Source organism: Camarhynchus parvulus, chromosome 3 (assembly GCF_901933205.1).
Source record: "Camarhynchus parvulus chromosome 3, STF_HiC, whole genome shotgun sequence".
NCBI lineage: Eukaryota > Metazoa > Chordata > Aves > Passeriformes > Thraupidae > Camarhynchus > Camarhynchus parvulus.
In genome coordinates this window covers 59,855,552-59,878,809 of record NC_044573.1, presented here as the reverse complement: position 1 = coordinate 59,878,809, position 23,258 = coordinate 59,855,552, and the positions used below count along the sequence as shown (strand labels likewise).

Here is a 23,258-nt window from a genome sequence, read left to right as displayed (position 1 = left end):
TTCAACGTTCAACCATGCAAGGAGACAGAACTCATGCAGGGATGGATAATGAAGGACTAGGGTCCTCACCTAACACAGCTGTCGGCACAAGTGGATCATTGGGCACTGTAGGAAAACAAAGCCCATGAAAAAACACATTACCCTTAATTTGTGTATTTTTAAGAACAAAAACAATATACTTCAGAGTATGACCAAGTGATAACTAAACTCCATTAATTTTGTTACAATAGAAAACCAGAATTAATACAGTTCCAGAAAGCATCCTGAATAAAAGAGGTATGAAAGGCAGTGATTTCAGACTTTAGAAATGTAATGATAAGAGCCAAGAGATCCTTACTGAAATGAAATAAAGAAGACATTACATGCAATTTAGTTTTTGAAAGGGTTCCTCCTTCACTATTGTTTTTTTCACTTCACAATAAAGGTTCACTTTCATAGAACTCACTTCTTTCCTTTTAAAACCATCCTCTCATGTAATACTTGAATAGGTAATCTCAAAATAAAATGATATTTCTATAAAGTTTTCAAGGCAATTAAAAAAAATTATATACATTTTTACTGTTAATAGCTTTTTTAATGCTCAGTACCAAAGAGATTGTTCATAATGAGTATAGGAAAATCACAGGATACATAGATGCAGATGTCTGAATAAAATTCATAGAATTTTATCTTTTATTATCACAACTAGAACCATGCAGAGATAAATGCACTGTTTTGGACAGAAGTGGCAGAATCCAGGATTTGTTTTGTTCCAGTCTGGAACAAAAAACTATAATGTCAAAGTGTCTGTAACAGAATTAAGCTCCACTTCTCAAACAATCTGCCTGAAAGTTTGTCACATAGCAGGAAAACCTGAAATCTTGGAAGACTTGTCTCAGTACAGACAATGGTCAGAAGAAACAAACACTCCAATACACAAAAAATCACATTTCTAGGATGCTAGAAACCGGTGATGTCCAATTTCTTTGCCAACCAACCAGGACAGCTGTGGTGACAGGAACTCATGGACTCTTGGCATCACATCAGTCCATCTGAAAGGCTGCCTGAGTACCTGGCAGACCCAGCTCACTAACAGCCATGCAAACTCCTGATAAATTCTTAGCCTGGGATCCACCATCACAGTCCATATCTAACTGTCTCTGCAATCCTGCCTCCACAAATTCCAATGCCAATAAGACATCAAACTTTGGAGACTTTTCACTGTTCTAACCAAAACCACCAGGCTGATTCTCCCATTTATAATGGGTTATGAGACACTTAAAATGTTAGCACTTGGCAGTTTGGTAAGCTTCAACAAACCAATCAATAAACCCTCCTCCAAAACCCATTTTCCTTACAACAACCAGGAAAGAGCTAAAGAGCCTTAATGGATGTATTTTGCTCAAGCATGGTAAGCAGTATGGGAGATGAGAAGAGACATGGAGTGTCATTCCCAAAAGGTGGCAATTCAGAAGCAGCTCAGGCTGCTCAGATCTGTTTAAAGTCAAGTCACAAGTCCATGGAGCTGTGAGAAGCTCAGGTTCCTACCAGCTCCGTGGCAAAATTGTATGTCTTTGTAATTTATACACGAGTCTTGAAATATTTGGTCCTCAAGTGGAGTACCTTGCTTTTGGCAAGGTATAGTGCAGATGTTGGGAGGCAAGAGTGCTAAACACTGGCAGCTATAACCCTTAGCAGTCAGAAACCCAAACTTTTTCCAAACCAGACAGTTGGCATGTCTACAAAAAATGAATACAAATATAGAACAAATTTGCAGATATATTAACAAGCTTGTTTCTAAACTCCACAAACAGCAATGAAAATTGTCAATGTTTCCTTCTGCTGTAATGTCCTTACTGCCAAAAAAATAGAAATTAATTTGGATCTCATATTATTATTCGTTACAGACATGGTGTTGTGCAGTAATATTTAACATGCCGGCATTAAATAGTCTCATGAGGGAAAACTCAATTTCAAGTTTTAACTGAGGTATTCTGGAAGTATGGTACTTTCCCTAAAACAAATATCATTGCATAGTGAAAGCACATGCAAATATTTAATAAAATAATTTGCCACATTCAAATAAGGACAACATACAAACATCCCCACTCAACCTTTTGCTTTACCATCATTCCTGGAAAACCTGGAGCGTAAAACAATTTTCCTTAAAAAGCAGAATTGTTCTTCTGTGTTTCTATATTCCTACACTCTGGAGTATCTATAACTGTCTACTTACATCTGGGGCTGAAGTTATGTGAATCCATAAATGTGATTGACAGGGGATCCTCTGCATGTAGAGTGCTCTGGTCAGCATAACTCCTGTCCATGGCATTCACCATGTGGGTCATCTCCTGACGGGTGGTTCCCATGGCATCCTTGCGCTTCTTTGCAAGTTTGCTGCCCAGCCAAAAAAAAAAAAGTAAACCACCTTAATATTTGATGAATGTTGGTGTCTACAGTAATCATCTCTATAATTCTGAGTGATTGATAAGTTTGACTTATTTCCTTGTGTGCAATTTTTTCAGCGTGTGATAAAACTGTGCACCCTGCTATGAAATAGTCATGGTCTTGTGTTTTCTGTACACACACAAATGCTGTAATGGAAGTGCTTACTTCTGTACTCTGGCAATATTTTTTTTCCCCTGTGGAGTAATTATACTAATAGACACAAATTAGAGAATATAATTACATTTTAACTGAAATGACAAATAAGAAGCATCTGTGCATGCAATTTTATCAACCATCTCCATTTAAATATCTATTTTGATTCTGTAAATGGATAATACATTCCCCTTGTTTGCGTTGTTGGGAAAAAGAGTCATGTAACCTTCTAAATTACTTTGTTAGTCAAGAAACCTATGAAGTAATTAAAGAAGCATAATCATTCAATACATATTTATATTAAATATTTATATTACATTTTATGTAAAAGGTTGTATTGCCCATTCAATATACAAGATATGAGAGGATAATACCACACTATGGTCCTGGTACTTTGGTTCTTCGAAAAACAAAACCACCCCTTATCATTCTACCCTTTCATGCAGTTTGGGAACATCTCAATTTGACATTAACAGTCTTACGCTCTGACTGCATCGCAGTTAAAGACCAACCTAATCTGTACAACTAAGCCCCTCAAATTAACAGCCAGTGCCCTTAAAGTGCACACTTCAGAAATATCACTCAGTTCTTCCCTTTTGAGAAAGAAGTGGAAGGGATTTTCTCCAGGAGTCAGATGGAAGCAGACAATATATTTTAATTATAACTTCAAGCATATATCTCAAGTAGCAGGAAGTATGCAGAGCGGCATGAGGTGGGCCTTGTTTCTGCAGAAACCTGTAACAGGCATCAAAGTATTCTGAAATCTCCCTGTTTTCAGCTGAAGCCATGACTATAATCATTATATAGCCAACCTGCTTAGATGGATAAATCTGACACCACACGGAAGAGACACAATCATCACTGAGTTCTTGAAAATGTATGTTTAAAACACAGCTTATCTTCATAAACTTTTTCTGCATAGAATACCATCAAATGCTCTGGTAATTGTTTAGAGAGTGTTTGTCTTACATTTCTCTTTACTAAAAGGATGGCCAACTCAAAATATTTCATGCATATTTTAAGAGCAGACAAGGATAATATTAGAGACTTATTACATATTATAATATTAGATATTAGGAAGAAATTCTTTACTATCAAGGAGGTGGGACATTGACAGCAGTTGCTCAGAGAGGCTGTGGATCTCCCCTCTCTGGATGTGATCAAGGCCAGGTGGAATGGGTCTCTGAGAAATCTGATCTGATAGAAGGTGTCCCTGCCCACAGCTGGGAGTTTGGAACTAGATGATCTTTAGGGTTTCTTCCAACAGAAACTACTCTGGGATTCTGTGAAGATTATCCATCCACGTACTTGTTGAATCCTAGGAGAGTTCACCAGAAAGGACCTACACTGTTCTGTAGGGCAAGAAGTACTTAATGCATAATTAAGAAAATATTACAGGGCTATTTCTTAGGTTAACAGTCTTGGTTCATGATGAGGTACCACAGTGTAGAATATGGATGGACAAAGCCCTCCTGTGAATAGTAGATTCTTCCACCAATCAGACTCATGTCCTTATTTTGTCAGATTCCCCCCTTTTGCTTCATCTACAGCTGGAATAGTTGGAAAACTACTACTCAGTAACATTCTTACTACAAAAAAAATCTCAAAGGTGGTCTCTAAACTTATCTTTTTTTAAATCAAACTATTGTTTGATGGGGTTCTGTATCAGTTGTTACACAAAAAATAAAAAAATCTGTTGGATGTCCCCCCTACAATGCTTTATTTTATACATTTACTCCACACATTCCTTTCAACTTAAGAGAAGCCAGTTTAAGTGATGCTCTGGTTGAACAAATGAAGACCATAAGAACTCTCAAGAATGAAACTGCTTGAGCTTTATAACTGGTTCCCAATACTATCAAAGGCTTCACAAAACTAGTATTTCTAGTTCAAAGTAGTTTTTTAAGTTTCAAAGCCTTTCAAACAGTCTCTATACAATGAAGATCACCTTTTTCTAACGTCACCTCAGAACAGAACAAAAAGACTATTACATCTCATCTCTCAATGATATTAAGCTTTCCTTTGAAGCATCACTTTGTAACAAAACCTGCTAGCCATGCTAAATAAATCAACAGCTATTAAGGCTTTCACGTTATTACTTTATTATAGTAGCTACTTTCTAATTCTTATGCTCTGCTTCAACGCCTAAAAAGGCTTATTGTGTTGTAGCACTGCAACCCGAAGCTGCTGGGAAACGGGAGGACAGCTTTATTGTTCAACAGCTCTGGGCTCCCTTGGGGTTTGACAACTTCTTTTTCCTTTCCTTTCCTTTTTTTTCCTTCCCTCACTCATCTGTAGGCACATGCAATCTATGCTTCACGATAGTTAAGCGAATCATAAGGTTAAAGAACTTGAGGCTGACAGAAAGCGTAAATGATTCTCATTATCTGCTAAAGGATTCAATTGGATGAATCTCCTCAGGTGGGTGTTACAGTGGTTGGAGGGGAAAGGTGCTCTATCATTGGATGAAACTGTGTGGTTAATTATCTTGAGTAGAAGCAATTGCTATTTAACAAGGAAATTATAATTAGTCACAATAAATCAGAGAATGGCAGTTAGCTAAACCAGCCTTTTAAAAAAATATATTTTTAAGTTTGTTTAAAGAAGTAAACTAATTCTGCTTAAAAATGTGGAAGAGCATCATTATCAGACACCACCAGTTCATCAAAGCAATTGAGTGCATCCTTAGAACTCCTCTGAAGTCAAGCACTTTATGCATTTATTTAAAATGAAGTGTGTAACTGCTTGCTCAATCACAGACAAATTTGTCAAGAGTCCTCAAAAAAACTCATTTGGTCAGTAAGAATCAAAAAAGCCAGTTTTGCTTCAATGAAGCAGAACTTTTATACAAACCAATGCCATAAAATAAGATCCAACTTTAAGATGCGTATGCAAAGCACCTCAAACTCAGAAGAGGCAGACCATAAACGTTTGGCAGCCGCCTACAACCTGCATAGGAAAATGGTACACAAGATCACTCCTGAACTGATACTCTAAGAACATACAGTTTGTGATTTACTGGCACAATTCACTAACTAGGAAATGGGAAAAGATCTTTTTTCCTTAGTGTGATGTGTTGCTGTGAAGCATAATGCAAATCAAATTATGATCATAATAAAGTAAAATGATAGTTATGGAAAAAAACTGTAGCAAAAAGCTAAGTCTCAATATACAGTTAGAAATACAATATCCCTTTAAAAAAAGAAACAACAGGGTAAGAATAACAGGAACAATGATAAAAGCAATTTTTCAAGCCTGAGAACAAGGAAAAGTAACTATCAATAAAACTTTGGAAAAATTATAGAGACTGTTTTTCTTTTTTAAAAAGGGATACTGCATCTTTAAAACACATAAAATAGTAAGTCACCCGTATTCTACTTACAGATAGTAGGAGTAAGAATAGTAGCTCCTCCTGGCAAGCAAATCACAGACAGTGGAAAAAGAGAAGCAATGGTGAATGAAAAGCGTGACTCTGTCACATCCAATAAAGCAGAGAAATGTGCGTTTAAAAAAAAAGTTGAAAAAATTCATGTTTCTTTGGTTAGCATTTCAACTGGCTCATGCACGAACTAGCCTTACTTTGCCATGCAATTAAAACAAAACAAAACAAAAATTAAAAAAACCCTAGCGTATAAAAGTGATTTGTTTTTTAGAAAGATCACTTGAGAAAATTGCATGCCGAGATTTCACTTATTGCCAAAAATTATGAAAATTAAATGGATTGTGTAATTTCAACATGCAGTTTAGCATAATATAATGATTACTGCCTAGATGTCATGACAAATGAACAGCTGTGTACAAATCTTGTGCAGTAGATATGCTTTTTACTTCTCAGTCACAAAAAATAGGGTTTCATTAAAAAGTACATTTAATCAGAAAACAATTTCTTGTCATTCACTTTAACGTATTTATCAGTACACAGTTGTATACGTATACGTTTGTATGCGTACTATGTGTAGCTATATGAGTACACACATTTTAAAGAAAACTGCACACTTCCAGCAGATATGTGTGTACTGGCATATCCACCACACATTTCCTGAATGCAAACATATGCTTTCTATTTGAAAATCTTACAATTGGAAATGCTGATGTAGTCATGCTAAGCATTAAAAATATGGAAGGTAAACAAATGGAAGGAAATGACGGACATTTGGAAATAGTCCAACAATGATTTCGAAAATAAAAATGGCATTGCTTGTTAAAGATGCAGTATCCCTTTTCTTAGCTGGTTTGATTACTCCAGTAGAAGTCTTTAAAAGCTGTTAAGAGCTTCATTCAGGAAAACTTCAAACCAATTTGTACAAAGTGATCAGGCAAAGCCTAAAACATCTCAAGCTCATAAACAAAACTGCTTAGTACTCTATTTTTCAATAAAATGTAATGCTGCATTTAATCAGTGATTTGAGATACTGGTGGCTGTGCATACGACTTAATAAACTAATAAAAATGCAGAAACCATTGTTTTATTGACTTTTCCATCTAATAAGCTGTGGTCAATTCGGGTACCAAAAGGGATACTACATAATGGATCACTGAATAGGTACACTACAGAGGATGATTCAGACGGATCAGTTTTCAGTCCCACCACAACTAAGTGAAGTGTGTTTTTGTATGTGTGAATGTGTCAGAGTTTTTGCAGCTGTTTCTGCCTTCATTATATGAATTGCCCTGATTTACTAGATGGATTCATTAACTCAGGAACGCAGTTTTTCTATGTTTTTCAAGAGACCTTGACTAAAGCTGGTATTAAAAAAGTGCCCATTTTCACTAAAGGCAGAGGGGGAGAAAAATGGCACACCTACAACATATGCAACAGACAACCAATTAAACTATCATGATGGAAAATTGCCAAACATTAAAGATTCATTAAGCAGGTTAATTTCTCACCTATTTAGAGTACAAAATAGTACAGGAGTTTAGAAATATTATGTGCTATAAAATGATGATAATTTCTAAAAGGATACTGCCTTTGCAGGTTCTGAGGAGGGAAAGGGGGGAAAAGGGAAACTTAAAAATATCACTTCACAGATATAATTAACTCACTTTGGTCAAACAGTTCAATTGTGAAAATTTGAGCCTGAAAGGGCTCAGAATGGAAAAGGCAAAAATGATAGGAAAAATGTGCACATGGATTTGTTTGTTATTTGCAAAACTAGTCAATCACATCTGGAAGTGACTGACGCTCTGTAGTGTTAGACAGTCCCTCTCTCACACACAAACACACGTGAACACACAGAGAATTTTCTATTAAATGTAAGGGGACCACTGTAACACTCACTAAGATGATACTTCCCAGCACATACCATGCTACAAAGCTACAATATAGAGATTTCCTCCTAAAAGCTGAAAAACAATTTTAGTTTTGTTTTTCAAAAGTTGTGTAAATAAAGCAAACTGGCTGACTGAATGTCTTTTTTGTACATGATGAGTTGGACCTTTTGCATATGTGTAAATTCTCAGCCACAGAGGTAAACAACAGAGAAAAGTAAAAGCACTTTTGGGAAAAATCACATATGTAGCTAACTAACACAGAACACTATAAGCATACCTAATGTTTCTAATGCAGACGTTTCTTCTCCAAGTTATATATCTCCAGGGATAATTGTAAAAAGGCAATAAATTAAAAAAATCTAACGCAAACCAGCAATGATAACATATAGAATGATCTTAATCAATAAAAATAACAGCAAGCTGCATTTCAGAGGAATATACGGCAACAATCACAAAAATACTGTTTATTATAGCTTCTGCAAAAGGCAAGGGAACGCAACGCACACACCATGGGAAGGCACAGGGTTTGTTCTATCCAAGAGAAATCAGCTTGTGCCACGTGAAGGGGAACCACCAGGGAGGGGGTGCACAGAGAGAGAGGAATTAGTTTCTATACTATAGCTATGGAATTATAGGGACATAGTATGGACTCTAATGCCAGGTTAAAAGAGTTGCAACTACTGGGAAGGCTAGGCTTTGAAACACTGACCAAGCAATAGGATAGCACAAGTTGCTACAGGTAGGAGGATTGGGATGCAGGGATAGCATTGAACAATGCCAGAAGATGGCGATATTGCTTACTGTCTAAGAAAGCACTGAAAAAAATTTAAATTCACTCAAATTAATACACTTTTAAACAATTTCATGCACTAAGGACACACTAGATAATTTTACAGTGATGCGCTATGACTTTTAAGAAAAAACTCCAGGTTTACAAGAGCATAAATAGAGGTATAAAATTACATTATTTTGCAAGTTGGGTAATAACATACAAATAACTAATTACAGCCACACAGAGAAAATAATATTCATTAAGTGGTTAAAACATGAAATGTGCAATAAATTATTATTTTTTCTTTGCTTTAAAAAACAAAAAAGGCACCATGAATTTCAATTCCACCCACTTTAACAATCTGTACATTCTTCTATCTCCAACCTAAAAATCCTTGGAAATAAATATGAGAAAATGTATAGTTATTGGAATCTTAAATATAAAGAAATCCTATCTTTAAAGACATCCCAAGAATCACAGCAAAACCAAAAGAAAGCACAAGAAACTAATCCAAAAATGGACCAAAAGGACCTGCCAGTCCCAAAACTTTTTTTTCCTAAAGACCTGCTAAAAACATCCTCCTTAAATTGTTTGATAGGGAGGGAAAAAAAAAAGACCAATCAGCACAGATAATTTTCTTACCTTTTTTTCACTATCAATATGACAACAAGGAGAAGTAGGATGAATACCAGAATTCCAGCACTTATTCCTGCTATTTTCACCACCCGATCTGTTTGTTTAGCAGGATCCGGAATCACCTCAGGTTCTTCTGTTGCTGCTGCTAAATTAATAAAAAAAAGAAGTTATTTAAATGTGTAAGTACCAGAGACAGGGAAATAATTTTTGGCGATAATTTTCAAATATGTATGTGTCTAAATAAAGTAGTAAAAATATAGACACAGGCATCGTGTTTAAACATCTACACATATATATGTAAACAGACCATAAATTAAACAAAACAATACTATAAGTATAGTCAGATGGGACCCACAAGGATCATCAAGTCCAACTCTTGGTCCTGCACATAATCATCCCCAAAAGTCACACCATGTGCCTGAGGGTTTTGTACTAACACTTGAGCTCTGTCAGGCTTGGTCCTGTGACCTCTTCCCTGGGGAGCCCATTCCAGTGCCCAACCATCCTCTGGGAGAAGAACCTCTTACTAATACCCAACCTAACCCTCCCCTGACACAACTTCAGGCCATTCCCTCAGAGATCCTGTCACTGGACACCAGACAGAAGAGATCACTGCCTGCCCCTCTGCTTCACCTCACAAGGAACTTGTAACTGTAATGGAGTCTTCCCTCAGTCTCCTCTTCTCCAGGCTGAATAGACCAAGTGACCTCAGCTGCTCTTCATGCAGCTTCCCCTCAAGGCCACACTGTCTTTGTTGCCCTCCTTGCAACAGCAAGTATATGTGTATGTATACAGCTGAATAAATACATGTGTGTATATCTATCTATCTATCTATCTATCTATCTATCTATCTATCTATCTATCTAACACACACCCCTCTGCACAGGCAGAAGCGTTTATGTACCTGGATTTCCAAATAAGTTACTGTATTAAAAAGCAGAAGACAAAGCAGAGACAATCTACCAACTTACCACTATTATTTCATTTAATGTTATTTTGTTCAGATATTAAATGTGGAATATTTAACACTGAATAGTAAGAAAACATTTATGCACAAATAATAAAACACGTTTTTCCAAGCCACAATGTGAACCCTAAACTGCAGTACTTCTGTCCTCCTTGCAGTTTCAGTCCACCTTCGTACATTAATTCACCTCACAGCATCTGGTCTGAGATCTGCATTCTACTGGGAATTTTGATTCTCTAAATAAGGTCATCCACAAAGCCAAGCTTAAAGCCAGCAGTAGTTTTATTTCTGTTTATAGGCCCTGAAAGATACCTCACAAACCACTGTTCTACAGTGAGATGAAGCCAGTCCATAACACACCTGAGTGGGCTGAGGCTACAGGTTACAGCAGAGAGAAAAATAGAATATACACGTAAGTGCACAACCATTCAGTCTTGTTGAAGATTGCATGCAAGATGTTTTCCATTACCATCTGTATGGCTGATTACCTTGTCAAGTGAGCAGTTTGCCTTATCTCTCTCTTTGAGTGACCACATTCACACCTTCCTCGGGAGGGGACCTCCGCTGATAACAGACTATTGAATATCGGTGCATGACTGATAAGAACTATAACATCCCATTGTGAGATGCTCCGCCCAGAGGGAGGAGCCAAGCACTGCTACCCCATATACTCCAAGATTCTGAAATTGCAGTTTCAGTTTTTTTCTCCACGAGATTCCCCAGAGGAACAGCAGCTGCCTTTTCCTCCTGGATCTTCAGAGGAAGACTACATCCTTCTCTACAGAACCCCCTTGCTCCAACAGAACCACACCTGATACTTCAGAGGACTGCAGCCACATTTTCAATCGGACTGCCACTAGCACCCTGACCAACAGGGTGTCAGGTTGGGTTCTGACTCTGTCAGTGTTGTTCCAGTGGACTGTATTGTTTATTTTATTCTTTTTATTTCTTCCCTATTAAAGAACTGTTATTGCCTGCTCCCATATCTTTGCCTGAGAGCTTAATTTAAAATTGTAGCAATTCGGAGGGGTGGGGAGGGTTTACATTCTCAATCAGGAAGCCGCCTTAGCAATGTTTAAAGAAGTGCACCTCTTTGCATAATAGCCTGGTGTAAAAAGAATCAGGATCAGGAGCTTTTCCAGCCTGGTAAAAACATAAAAAATATAAACAGGTTTCAGCAAGGGGTAAAATTGCTTGAGATGCTTACTTGTAGAATAGCAAAATGGCTTTCCAGCTCTCTAGTTCCTGCTATCTAAGGCTGTGCCCTTTCCCCTACTCACTGGCATGAATGGGTACACATGCTTGCTCTACCTCCGGCCCTTCTTCTCTCACACTCCACCCAGCATCCAGCTGATGCCACTTGACCTCTCCCCTCACAGCATCTTCATGTGGAATAAGTTACAAGCTGTTGGCATCATCATACTTATGTCATTACACAGAAAGCGCCCCTTAGTCTGAAACTAGGATGCCTCTCAACAGATCACCAAAAGCAGCAGAACAAAAACCAAGGTGAAGTCATATGAAAGGCTACTGCTCTCCTGAAAATCGACTCAATTTAAAAGGCCAGTGTAGTCATTATCAGGGATACTTGGTATCTAATACTTTCTGGGTTTAACCATGTTACACAGATTATTTCTATTTGTATTCCATGTGCAGGAACCCCAAGTACCTTTTGAGGGAAGGATAATGCTGTTGTTTAAAATTACTCTTTATTACTTATTTCTGTAACCTTCATCTCTGTAGTATCTGAACCTGTACTAACAACTTGCCCTCAGAAAAACCTTCTGAGTCAGGAACGTGCTCTCTTCCAGACACCCACACAAGAGCTAGACAGACAGTGAGAGGTCTGGCAGTGCTTTAATCGTAAAACTTAATCATCATCATAAGAATTCATCATTATAATCATCTCTCTCACCTACAGCTTGAACTCTATCTGCTGAGAAATACTAAATGTTTCCTTCTGTATGTAAATACACGCCTGCATGCACACTTGCATACATAACCTGTGAGGAATGAATACTATATTTTTTGTTTGTATTATATGTGTTGTTGAGGTGTCAAGGGATAAAAGTAGGGATCAGGCAGGAGATGTGTGCATGTACAACACACACTAGCTAGAATTAATGTCAGATGCATGTATGATGTTGTCTAACAGAGGAAATGAGGGGCATGGCTTTTGAGGCAGAACTGGAAGATTAAGGTATTCAACATTCTCAATGCTTAAAATGAATCAACTCCCAGTCCAGTGTTAGCTGGGCTGGATGTGACAAATGTGAATGAACATTTGATAAGCAGTAGAGACAAAAGGCCAATCAGTAGAGTCAAAGGACAAATCTAAGATAAATATAAATGGCTTTATGTGCCAATGGGGAAAAAAAAGTCATGTTTGCTGTATGGAGTACTGAGAAACAGCAAGGACATGGGAAGGGTAAAGAGGGAGTGTGCAGGAATGGGATATTTGCTGTGTCTGGAATTGCACAATGTGAGTGCAGCTGGCCAGCTCTGACCTAGCAAAGGTAAGAACTACTCAATCTGCAAAATAACAAGGCTGGAGCAAGAGATTTAGTTGTGTGGATGGAGCTTTAAGACAAAGTCTCTGAGAGATTTCAAAATATGAATGATAGGGATTGACCTGAAGATGCACTTCAAAACCTGAAGGCTCAAAAATACATCCAACAGTAGAGGCTTTGAGCTTAGATCAGGACAGCGGTATTTTCAAAGGAGTATTAGTCATGAGAGAGTGAGGGGAAAGAATGACCTGTTTCACACTTCCCTGGAGAAAGACAGGACCCCTAGAACTTGATAGGGCAAGTTGCAATATATGTGCTTTTCAGAGTCATGTTTAAAATTATTGCAGGGCCACACACACAGCTGTTTCATTCAGAAAAGTACTTTAGGAAAACAACTATCCACGTCTCAGAAAATCTGAAGGGAAAGTTACTGAGGGTGTTTACATATTTGGCTAACTTAGGAACAGGTGTTTTACTATATACACTCTAGGGAATAGTTGGTTTGGATAATCAGTAATTTCAAAATGAAGCTCTCTGTCAAGTTTTTCAAGCAACAGTGGAAAGCCAGGAGGATATCTACTGCTTGACCATTTGTTCTTGTTTCCTTACATTAAGGATTTTGAAGCAAGGGACAGTAACTCATTCTATGAACTTTAAGGCTGCTTATGAGATAAAGCTGGTGCCCACTAGAAATGCACCACAGAGTCCTAAATTAGTAGAGGAAAATGTCATTGAATAGTCATACACTAAGAGTATAATCAATGGATGAGCCTACTATACCCAAAATGCTAAAATCTACTGGCAAAATGATACCTGTCTTGCCATATTCAATGGAAAAATTGCTTTGAACTTAAATGAAGCCAGGATTATTACATGTATATTTCCAGCAACAGATAATATATGCATTCTTTAGACTAAATTCTACATTTGGGAACTATATGAAAGTAATCATAGATATAAATCACACTGTAATCTGTATGTATTGCATGCAATAATTATTTTGAGGAAGTCATTGAATGTAGCACAGAATAATTTAATGAAACTTATGAATTTGAAAGCATTTCCTTTTACTTGTGTTTTAACTTTGATAGCTCAAAGTGTGTTGTAATAACCATGTCTGATCTTACCCATATATAACCAGAGAGAAAAATAGAGAAACCTTGTGTCTACATGTTAAATGTACACATGTGAGTATCTCCCGGCTGCTGATTGCACAAGGACTATAGCAGCAAGTAAACTTCTGCTTACTCTGAGAATTCGCTTTCTCTACCTTCTAGAAGACAACCAGGATTTAGTTCTCTGAAGTAGCTCTTCTGCAGGCTGAGCTGCTGATCTTGCCAAACAAAACAACTCAAATAACCAAAGATTCACAAGGAACAAATCTTGCCTAACCAATTGAGCGACCTTCTATAATGGAGTGACTACATCAGTGGGCAAGGGAAGAGTTATAGATGTCATCTATCTGGCCTATTGTAAGCCTTTGATGTGGTCCATGACAACATCCTAACACAAAATCTCTAAATTGGAGAGATACAATTATTTTGATGACTGGAATTAACTACTGTATATTTCTAAAAAGGGAAAAAAATGCTCTAAAATGATTTAAGATACAAAACCACCTACTTTACTAATTTTGAATGCTCATTTTTAGTAATGTAGTCCTGCAATGCTCTCTTATATCTTGAATATCAGACTCTATAAAAAGGTAATTTATTGATTGAGAAAGAACCTTGCATGGTAACAGAATCATGATCATACAAAAATGGACTCTCTATTGACTACTAATTCCTTCCTTACTCTAATAGATCATGAATTAAGTGTTAATTTTTACTCTGTCTTTGCCTTGCATATCAATATATGCATTTTTGCATTTTAATCCTGTGAATCTGAGAAGAGGTAACCCAACAGTTTTCAATCCATGCAAACTCATCTTCCATAAAATTTTCAAGATGAGTTTCTGACCTGAAACAGAGCGTTAACTACATTTTCCGCCTGTACAAAAATAGCTGCCTACACTGAAAACTTATGAACTAGATTGGGAAGTGAACACTGGATTTTAGCAATTTATCTACTTGCCTTTGTTCTGAACTAATGAACAGCAACAACAATCATATCCCACAGTCCCATTCGAAAAGTTCATAAAATAACCAAGTGATTCTGACTCTGCACATAGCCAGTAACAGTCACCATATAAGAAGTTGTTCTCCTTGTTTTCATAGATACTAGAGGAGAGCATTCAATCAGTCAACTCCCATGATTAATAGCATGAAGTTCAACTGTGAACAGCACTAAATTAGACTAGTATAGCTAACTCTCTCAGGGACAGTAAAATTCTGAACAGGTGAGGTAGAGTCTATCTTCTCACAATTTCCTGATATACTCAATTACTCTAAATTTTTAAACCACATTTTTAATCAAACACACAAAAAATCCAATATCTACACCTAAAATTGAGCATATGCATATTATTTATACTTAATTTTTGAAATATACTGTGGCATAAGGAATCCAGTCACGGCAGATATTTCTTTCCTGTCTTTTCCTTCCTTCTGTGGTTCAAAATTTACACAGAGCCTTGCAAAATTGTCAGGGAATTTATGACACTCAGCGCAAAATCTATTCGCCTATACCTTCCCAAGAAGATGGTGTAGGAATCCAGATAATGATATGCTACTTGCTCATCCAAACACAATTATTCAAGCAGAAAATTCTGGTAGGATTTTGCAGGGCTGTTTGCATGCTACCACTAAGAGAACAGCCAGCCTTCCAAATGACAGCTTTTAAATCAGAAATTTTGAACAACATTTTTATACTTAACCTTCTCACTATACAATTTGACTCTCTCAACATTCACAGCATTTTATTCTGGGTTTCCTTTGTGCGAGCGAGGGAAGAAACTCAATTTTATGCATGATTAAAGCTGCTATTTTATTACACTGCATTTTCTTTGAATGTTAATTTCTGTTTATGGCAGATCTTTGAATTCTCACAAACTGGTGTTATTGCTGCATAGCTTGATATTCAAAATAGCTGTGCTCAAGATAATCTGTTCTGCACTTTCATTATGTGACATTCAAAAACTTTTAATTAAATCCAGGAATGACATCTGAATGAGTTCAACAAGGTAACATCATGATAACATCAAATGAAACTGAAGGTATCCCTGGAGATGTCAGTCTACTACCTGAGAAAAGAGCTTGTTGAAAAACCAGGTGAGATTCTCTGACATATTTTTTTTAAATTGCCCTGTCTTTTAATCATCTGCCCAGAAAGACTGTTCCACCTGCATCAGTCTTGTTTTTTTACTACTTTGCTACAGTGATAATCATCATGCAATTAAAGAAATTGTTATAAGTCTGAAATTTAATTAATAGATTAATAGATTCAAATTCAGTGAGAGAAGATCCATAACCACTTTTAGCTTTATCAAGTTTTTAAAAAAGCCTTAGCTAATTCTATTTGCTGAAAGCATTTTAGTGTATATTTGCAGGGATTGGGGGACAGGATGTGCAACTTGTTCTAGCAGACTATGCACATATTTCATGAGGTCTTACAAATATCCTCACATGGGTCACTTTGGTCCAGCACTACTAATTTTTCTTTCTCAAGCTGAAAGATGAAGATACATTTAGTGGGAAAGGAATCTCCACAATTTTCCCTTCCCTACAGCTCCTAAAGGTTTTCTCTCTTGGACTACAGCTTCTGGGAGACAAAAAGCATGCCAGAAATTTACTGGGGTTTGGATCCATCTAAGCTGTTGCTTCAGGATTCTAAATTACAGATTTTTTTAGGCTGGCATTATTAGAAAGAAAAATTGTACATGACTGTGAACAGAAATTGTGATTCCCTGAGCTGTGCTCTGAAGTGTCAGGTTCATCCCTGTCACCGTGGAAACCAGGTTCATGACTGTCCCAAGGAAGAGAGTTTTAACAGGCTCTGCCAGTGAAGAGGGAGATCCCAGGCATCATCAGCCTCTTCTCTGAACTTGTCCTGAAAGGAGACAGTAGTGAGGTGATGTTTAGATAAAATCTGCTGTCTTACATTTGTGTTGCATCATAGCGTGCCAAATTTATCCTCATGAGTGTCCCTTGCTGGGGAAAAGGGAAAGGTGTCACCACCTCCAGATGCTGCCAGCTGAGCCTAACAGAAGGAGCCCTCAAGATTCCAAAGCTTTGTGATATTATAAGTTAAGCCTTCAAATGGACAAAATTATATATGACTATGTTCTCCACATAAAAGTTCATTGCTGCAGAAATTGTTACAGACACAGTTTATGGGCCCCTTCTGGCAGTTAAGTGCAAAAAAAACCAAAACCAAAAACCAGCTTCAGGCTAACCTCTCTTTAGTCAGATTTGGGATGGCATAAGGAGCTGTAGAAGTTAGGCACTGGGAGACTCACAGTTGGCTGTGCATACAAATATGGTATCAAGTAAACAGGGTATACATCCCGCTTTCAGATAATGCAGAAAAATAGCCTCAGCTTATGCTACTGGATACTTTCAAAATTATGAACATGTAGCTTATAAATATTTATATACATTTTAGTTAATTAAACAGTCTAGCACAACATATCTTGTCCTACAATAATGATAATGCTACCTGAAATTCCAGTATAATATGTACATTTGTGTATAAAAGACCAGTTCCTGACTAGTGCTGATAAGCCTTCTCAAATGTTGATAAATAGTGCTTTGATAAGTCATATACAATTAAAAAAAAAAACAACCCAAACATATATTTACAACTCTCCAGGACTTTCAGATCACTTAATTGATGGTAATACTTTGGTAGGAAACTGTGTGGATATCAGAATCAGGTGAACCATGCCTCTGCTGCTATAATGGTCTGAAATGAGAATTAATGAGAGCTCTGAAATCAGTAATGTCCATGAATTTATGACCAATTAGCAAAGAGTTTACCTTAATAGATTCAGAAGTATCAAGTGAAAAAAGTGCTGAATCTGTTTGCCTCAGTAGCTGAGAAACCTTGGACATGAGCAAATGAGAAGAGCCAGAGCAGGAACAATGCTGAGGAGACAATGTTCCTGCAACACTGCCCTGCTGTCCATGGGTCACACTGAAAGAGAAAATTATTGCCATCTTTCTAGTACATTTGCCACTAAGACATACTTCTGGAGCTATGTACTTTGCAGGCACTTTACTGTCTTTAAAACTATGGCAAGGATAGGATTTGGTTATGAGGAATAAGGATGTTCAGTGAACGTCATAATCCACAGGTTTTACAGCTTTTGAATTGCAGGCTGCTACCCTCTGCCAGAAAACAGCTGTTTGTGCAGAGATAAACCAAGTTAGCTCTAAGCGAGCTGGCTCAGTGATGCAACTCTGCCCCCAGGACATAAAAAGCTTTGGGCCAATACAGATGGCAACACTGACAAGGCATTTTACACAGAGGTGTAAACTGAAGTTACACAGTCAGCTTCTAGTTCAGCTGGGACAGGACACAAGATAAACATGTGGGCTAAGGCTTCTGAAATGGCACCTCTCAAAGCAAAGGGCAAACATGGTCAGAGGAACATGGCCTGTCCCCATCTCACAACATCCCTGCCCAAGAGTGGAGACTCCTCCTGGTCACAGCCTGTGATGAAGTGCAGGTGGGTGAGTTGCCTTTGGAACTTTCAACTCCAAAAAGTTCAGAACAATTTATGTTGTTGAGCTTTACCTGTGGATAAATTTGAGTCTATTCATTGGTCTACTTGACACCAGAAAATCCATGGCACAACCTTTTTTCTCCCCTCCCATTCTGGACTGCCTTGGCTTCAAAACAAATAACGAATATTTGAAAGGAATCAGGATACCATATTTCAGGGATCTGGTACTGTGTTTTTTCAATCTTTGAAGTCCTCTTTCAGGTCATTGTTACAAAATTGTCAACAACAGTGCAAAGGCTGGAAATTTACTTGAAAAAATCCTAATCCATGTGTTTACCCTAATAAGGTTTTAGAATCCTATAGATCTTCTAAAATATAAACTATTGGATATATTAAATGCTTGTTATAAAACATCAGATCTCATAGTGTAACAGCTGCACTTTTGAAATACTGGAAAAATTCAGAGAAATACCTAACGATATTTTAATTTTTGGAAATCTGGTTAATTGTTTCTGTCTTGCCAAAAAAATTTCAAAATAAGGCTTTCTTGAGCAGCTTGATATGTTTCTTTAAGTAACCAATATAGAAGTAGAGATCTAAAACTTCAAACAAAATTTTTTCATGGCATGTGTACTAACCAACCTTGAAAAGGGTATGTAAAAAACAGATGTAGAAATACATAACACCCATACTGTAAAGTATTGGACTGAAACAATGGAATATAAATAACTATTACTCTCTGATTTTCTGGAAAAGGGTATTGGCTAAGAATGATCCTCTGATCTACCTCATCAACAAGCCATTTAAATCCTGTTTGTTGGATGGGCTGCTACCATTTCTTAAGCTCACTGTGATTGTTTCCCTTATAAGCACAATGGTTTTGTTGTTAGACCTGTTACAGCATTTTTTCCTGGTAACACATAAAAGCAGTCAGCCTTTTGCTAATGAGACATTTGTTAAGTTAGTGTTTGGCTACATTACAAATCAATCAACTTTTAAGATTTACTCTAAACAAACTGGCTTCAAAAACATGTGTTTTTAAAGATAAAATCTCTCTTGATGTTATAAAATTTCTACTGTGCAAGACACTGCATTGAAAAGTTACCTGGTATTGACAATGAGTCCTATATGGCTTGTTAGCTCAGAATTAATTCTTAAAAGGAAATTATTTAAAAAGCAACATTTGGTAGCAAATATACAGAATGCTTCATCTTTCCATCAGATAGCATTTAAGAAGTTTAGCAGAGAAAGTACATTATCGTGATCATTATTACTTATATGACATGGTTTATGTGGAAAAATATTACTCTCAAATGCCTGAAGTTACATTTTGCTATATTTATTGGAAATAACATTTCATGAATAACTTCTGCTAATTTAAGCAACTATAAAATTGCAAGTGAGAATTTAGTGGTAGTGTAGGAGTTGCAGACTTAATGCAGAGCTGTGTAATTCCACTGAAGGAAGTAAGGACAGTTTAACTCTTCTCCACCAAAAAAGTACAAACTCTCACCCCGAATGCTAGCTCAAAATACAGAAAATGAGATGAAAAATTTTCTTATATCAAATGCAGTGCTAATAACATTGTAGATGGAATCAAAAGATGGAGGAAATGAAGAACAGAAATAGTCTTTCCTTTATGCTTTCAAAAAACCCAAATCCATACAAATTAAAGCTTATATAGTACTAAATCTAGCCTTTGGTAGCAGCCATCAGTTGTTCTTTGCCATTCAGAATGGTGAAAGGTGAGAAAATAAACAAAAACTCTCCAAGAAAACAAGTAGTTAATTCTTCCTTTGGAGGTAGGTCCTAGTTTTTCCAAACATGCATAGATTAAATTTTATATAGAGCATATATATAGTTTATATATAATCTTTAATAGCACCCATCTGTTCTTAGTATCCCAGATTATTAGTGTCATGACTGCCAGCTTTCAGTATTTCTTTCCTGTAAAATTTGGTACTTTTTCAAATAGTGAAAAACCAGTGCAAATATATATATACACATGAAAGAGCAAATATAAATATAAATATATATATACATACATATATATACATACATATATATGTGTGTGTGTGCGTGTATGTATATATATTTTGAAAGAAGAAAAGATGGTTTCTTTCACAAGACTTATATTTTTTCATTTAGAGAAAATTTTCACAGCTTCTTCAGTTCTATAATACCTTACTGACATGGTGCAGTGTTTGTAGGAGCCCACTGGGCTGGCTGAGAAGTGCCCCTGCACAGGCAGTGCAACCGCCATGGCAGAGAACCTTTTCCTTTTTTCCCTTTTAAAACCTTCCCATCTGAAGAGCATCCACTCGCAGAAAGTTACATGAGTCAAAACTCTTGAGGTTCTCTGGAACTTTTTAGCACTAATAGGTGTCTTAAGCAGCTGGATGGCTGGGAGCATGAGGGAAAGGCAAATATCCTCTTCCAAACCAGCTGCACATCACAGCAGGCTGCAAGTACTGTCTCAGCCATTACCCTAATTATGCCGTTGCTGCCAAATCTGCTTATCCAAATACATCAGAAAGGTCTTATGTCAGCACTTTAAGCTCAGCCACCTGATTTTGGACTGAAACATCCAAAGCCGTGGTGCTTATCCGTGCTAGTCTACCAGCTGTGATGTGAGGGCAGCAGCCTTTAGCTGGCTAAAAGCTTTGTCATCTTCTGCTACACCAACATTTCCAACCCAAATATGTTACCTAAGCCTTAAACCCTGTGTAAGAGTCAAGAGCCTGTCCATGGAGTTGTTTACCACATCTGACATCTAGAAATGCAACCATAATGACTCTGCAACAACATGCAGCTAATGTAATGACAACTGTATGAAAAACACATCAATAATCACAGCTCTGGCTTGACTGCCATTGATTATTGAGTTCAGATCAGGACTTGTAATGATATTAAAAGCCTTTCATACTGTGTCATTGCCTCTCTGTCTATATATACCTACGTTATTAATATGTCAAAGAAACTTCCAAGCACGAAGAAGGAATGGCAGTCCTGCAGACTACAGGACAAAACATGTGTGCAAGAAAAAAGACTTAATGTGTATTGCCACTTTCTGAACTTTTGTGTCTACTTTTTCACATTTTTCCTTTTAATACTGAAGTTTTGTTGCCTTTAAATCTTAAACTCCAATTAACCTCCCTCTTAAACTCCAATTAACCTCCCTCACCTGAAAAAATAAAGAGATTTTTTATTATTTCCATTACTCAAGGAAATATTCACACAAGACTGTGATGAGGAACCAGGTGTAATAGAGAACTTCCATGACTAAAGACAGACGAACTCTTTATATCTGTTGTTATACTGGTTAGCATAAAGTAAAGGAAAAGCAATTTTTAACCTCACAAAGCACAGGCTATGGCAGAGTACAGTGAGGCTGTAGGAAAGGTAGTAATGGGCTGTGCAGTATGCAAAATTAAAAAATATCAGTTTGAAAATTACTTTGGTGTCCCCTCAGCTGCTAATGCTTTACACACATAGAGACTGTTGGGCTGTTTTTATCCAGGGGATGAAATTTCCTGCTCTGTATTGGATATGCCTTGGGCTGCTGCTTTCTCAGCTAGTTTCTACAGGAAAATACAATTGTATCAAAGGAAAAAACCCCAACCATATATTTAACAAAAGCTTCAAATTTGTATACAAGTCAAAATAAACAAAGCCAACTATAACATGCGAATATTGTATTATGATTTATGTAATGGATTGTCAGCAAAGAAGATTACTGTTCTGGTATTTATGCTTTAAATCTGGTTTTAGGGTTTTCAGTCAGTTGTGATCTGATTAAAATGTGACTGATTTGGAGGAGAAAATCACCTTAAACTGATGGAGTGCCAAGAACTCTTGCAGATGAGGTGGCAGAAATATCTCTACTGAGGCCCTGAGCTACGTCTAATAATGACCAAAACCAAATTTGCATCTTAAAAGAAGAACAAAGATTGTATTAAACAACTAACATTAAGACAATGTGCTCTAGTGTTGAGCACACAAGCCAAGACACACCTGTATATACCTCATTTACATTGTTCCTTTGGCAAATGTGAATAGTATTTTGAAACACACTCCACACTGTGAGTTCCCATATACAAGCAGGTGTTCCTGGCCATTCAGGGCAAAAACGGCCTTTCTTCTTTTCAAGGAACGGAAAAATGGCCTTTTTCACTGACTAACTTGACATGACGTTAATGAATGGTTCCCTTCAGCTTCTTATTGCTTAAAACCCCATGCAATGTTATCTATCAGCCTTCTTAGAGACAGATGGACAAAATTGTCAAACTTGGGTTGATGGATTCACCGTCATATATTCAGACAGCACCAACACAGGAGATGACTTTCAGATTGTTTGAACAGCTCTCATACATCAGATGAATTGTCATATTTTAACCAGTATGTGAAAAGAAACATACACCTGGGAAATATATTAGCCAATGAATGAAATGACAATATCTGATAACACCTTTTCTTGCCTGATTCTGGTGTAATGGTAAGTCTAGTAAGTACTACATGAAAACATCATGCAATCTAATATGATCATGTCTGTTATCTACCAAATACTCAAAAAGTAAAATTAAATACAAATTTGTTTGCATATTTCAAGCATTTAAGAAACAGAAAGCAGAGAACAATAATGTCTTTCTGAAGCAAATATTAAACAACTTGGGGCTACATTAAACTTCATAAGAAAACTATAAAAGCCTTTTTTATCACTACAACATTTCAGCAGGACAAAATACTGAAAAAGAAAAGTAAGAAATGCAAATGAAATCAGTGATTTATGATTGAAAAATATTGGTCTAAATTGGACTGGAATTGTATCCCTAGCTATATGAATCTGAGAGATATATGCCAATGAAAAGAGAAGCAAATCCAAATGTGGATCTCTGTGAGTGAAAGAGGTGG

At 36.9% G+C, this 23,258-nt stretch overlaps 1 protein-coding gene across 4 annotated transcripts in view; it reads right to left on the bottom strand.

Annotated features, from left to right (window-relative positions):
- PTPRK (protein tyrosine phosphatase receptor type K) overlaps positions 1 to 23,258 on the bottom strand; it is a 304,874-nt gene that overhangs the window by 27,426 nt on the left and 254,190 nt on the right. The window contains exons 14-18 of one of the 4 annotated variants that reach the window (XM_030944646.1): positions 9,269 to 9,407; positions 8,132 to 8,173; positions 5,963 to 5,992; positions 2,216 to 2,376; positions 70 to 105 (exon numbers count right to left, since the gene is read on the bottom strand). In XM_030944646.1, coding sequence (XP_030800506.1) covers positions 70 to 105; positions 2,216 to 2,376; positions 5,963 to 5,992; positions 8,132 to 8,173; positions 9,269 to 9,407 — 408 coding nt within the window. The remainder of the gene's footprint in view (positions 1 to 69; positions 106 to 2,215; positions 2,377 to 5,962; positions 5,993 to 8,131; positions 8,174 to 9,268; positions 9,408 to 23,258) is intronic. The other 3 variants (XM_030944647.1, XM_030944648.1, XM_030944649.1) reach the window with 3 other exon arrangements.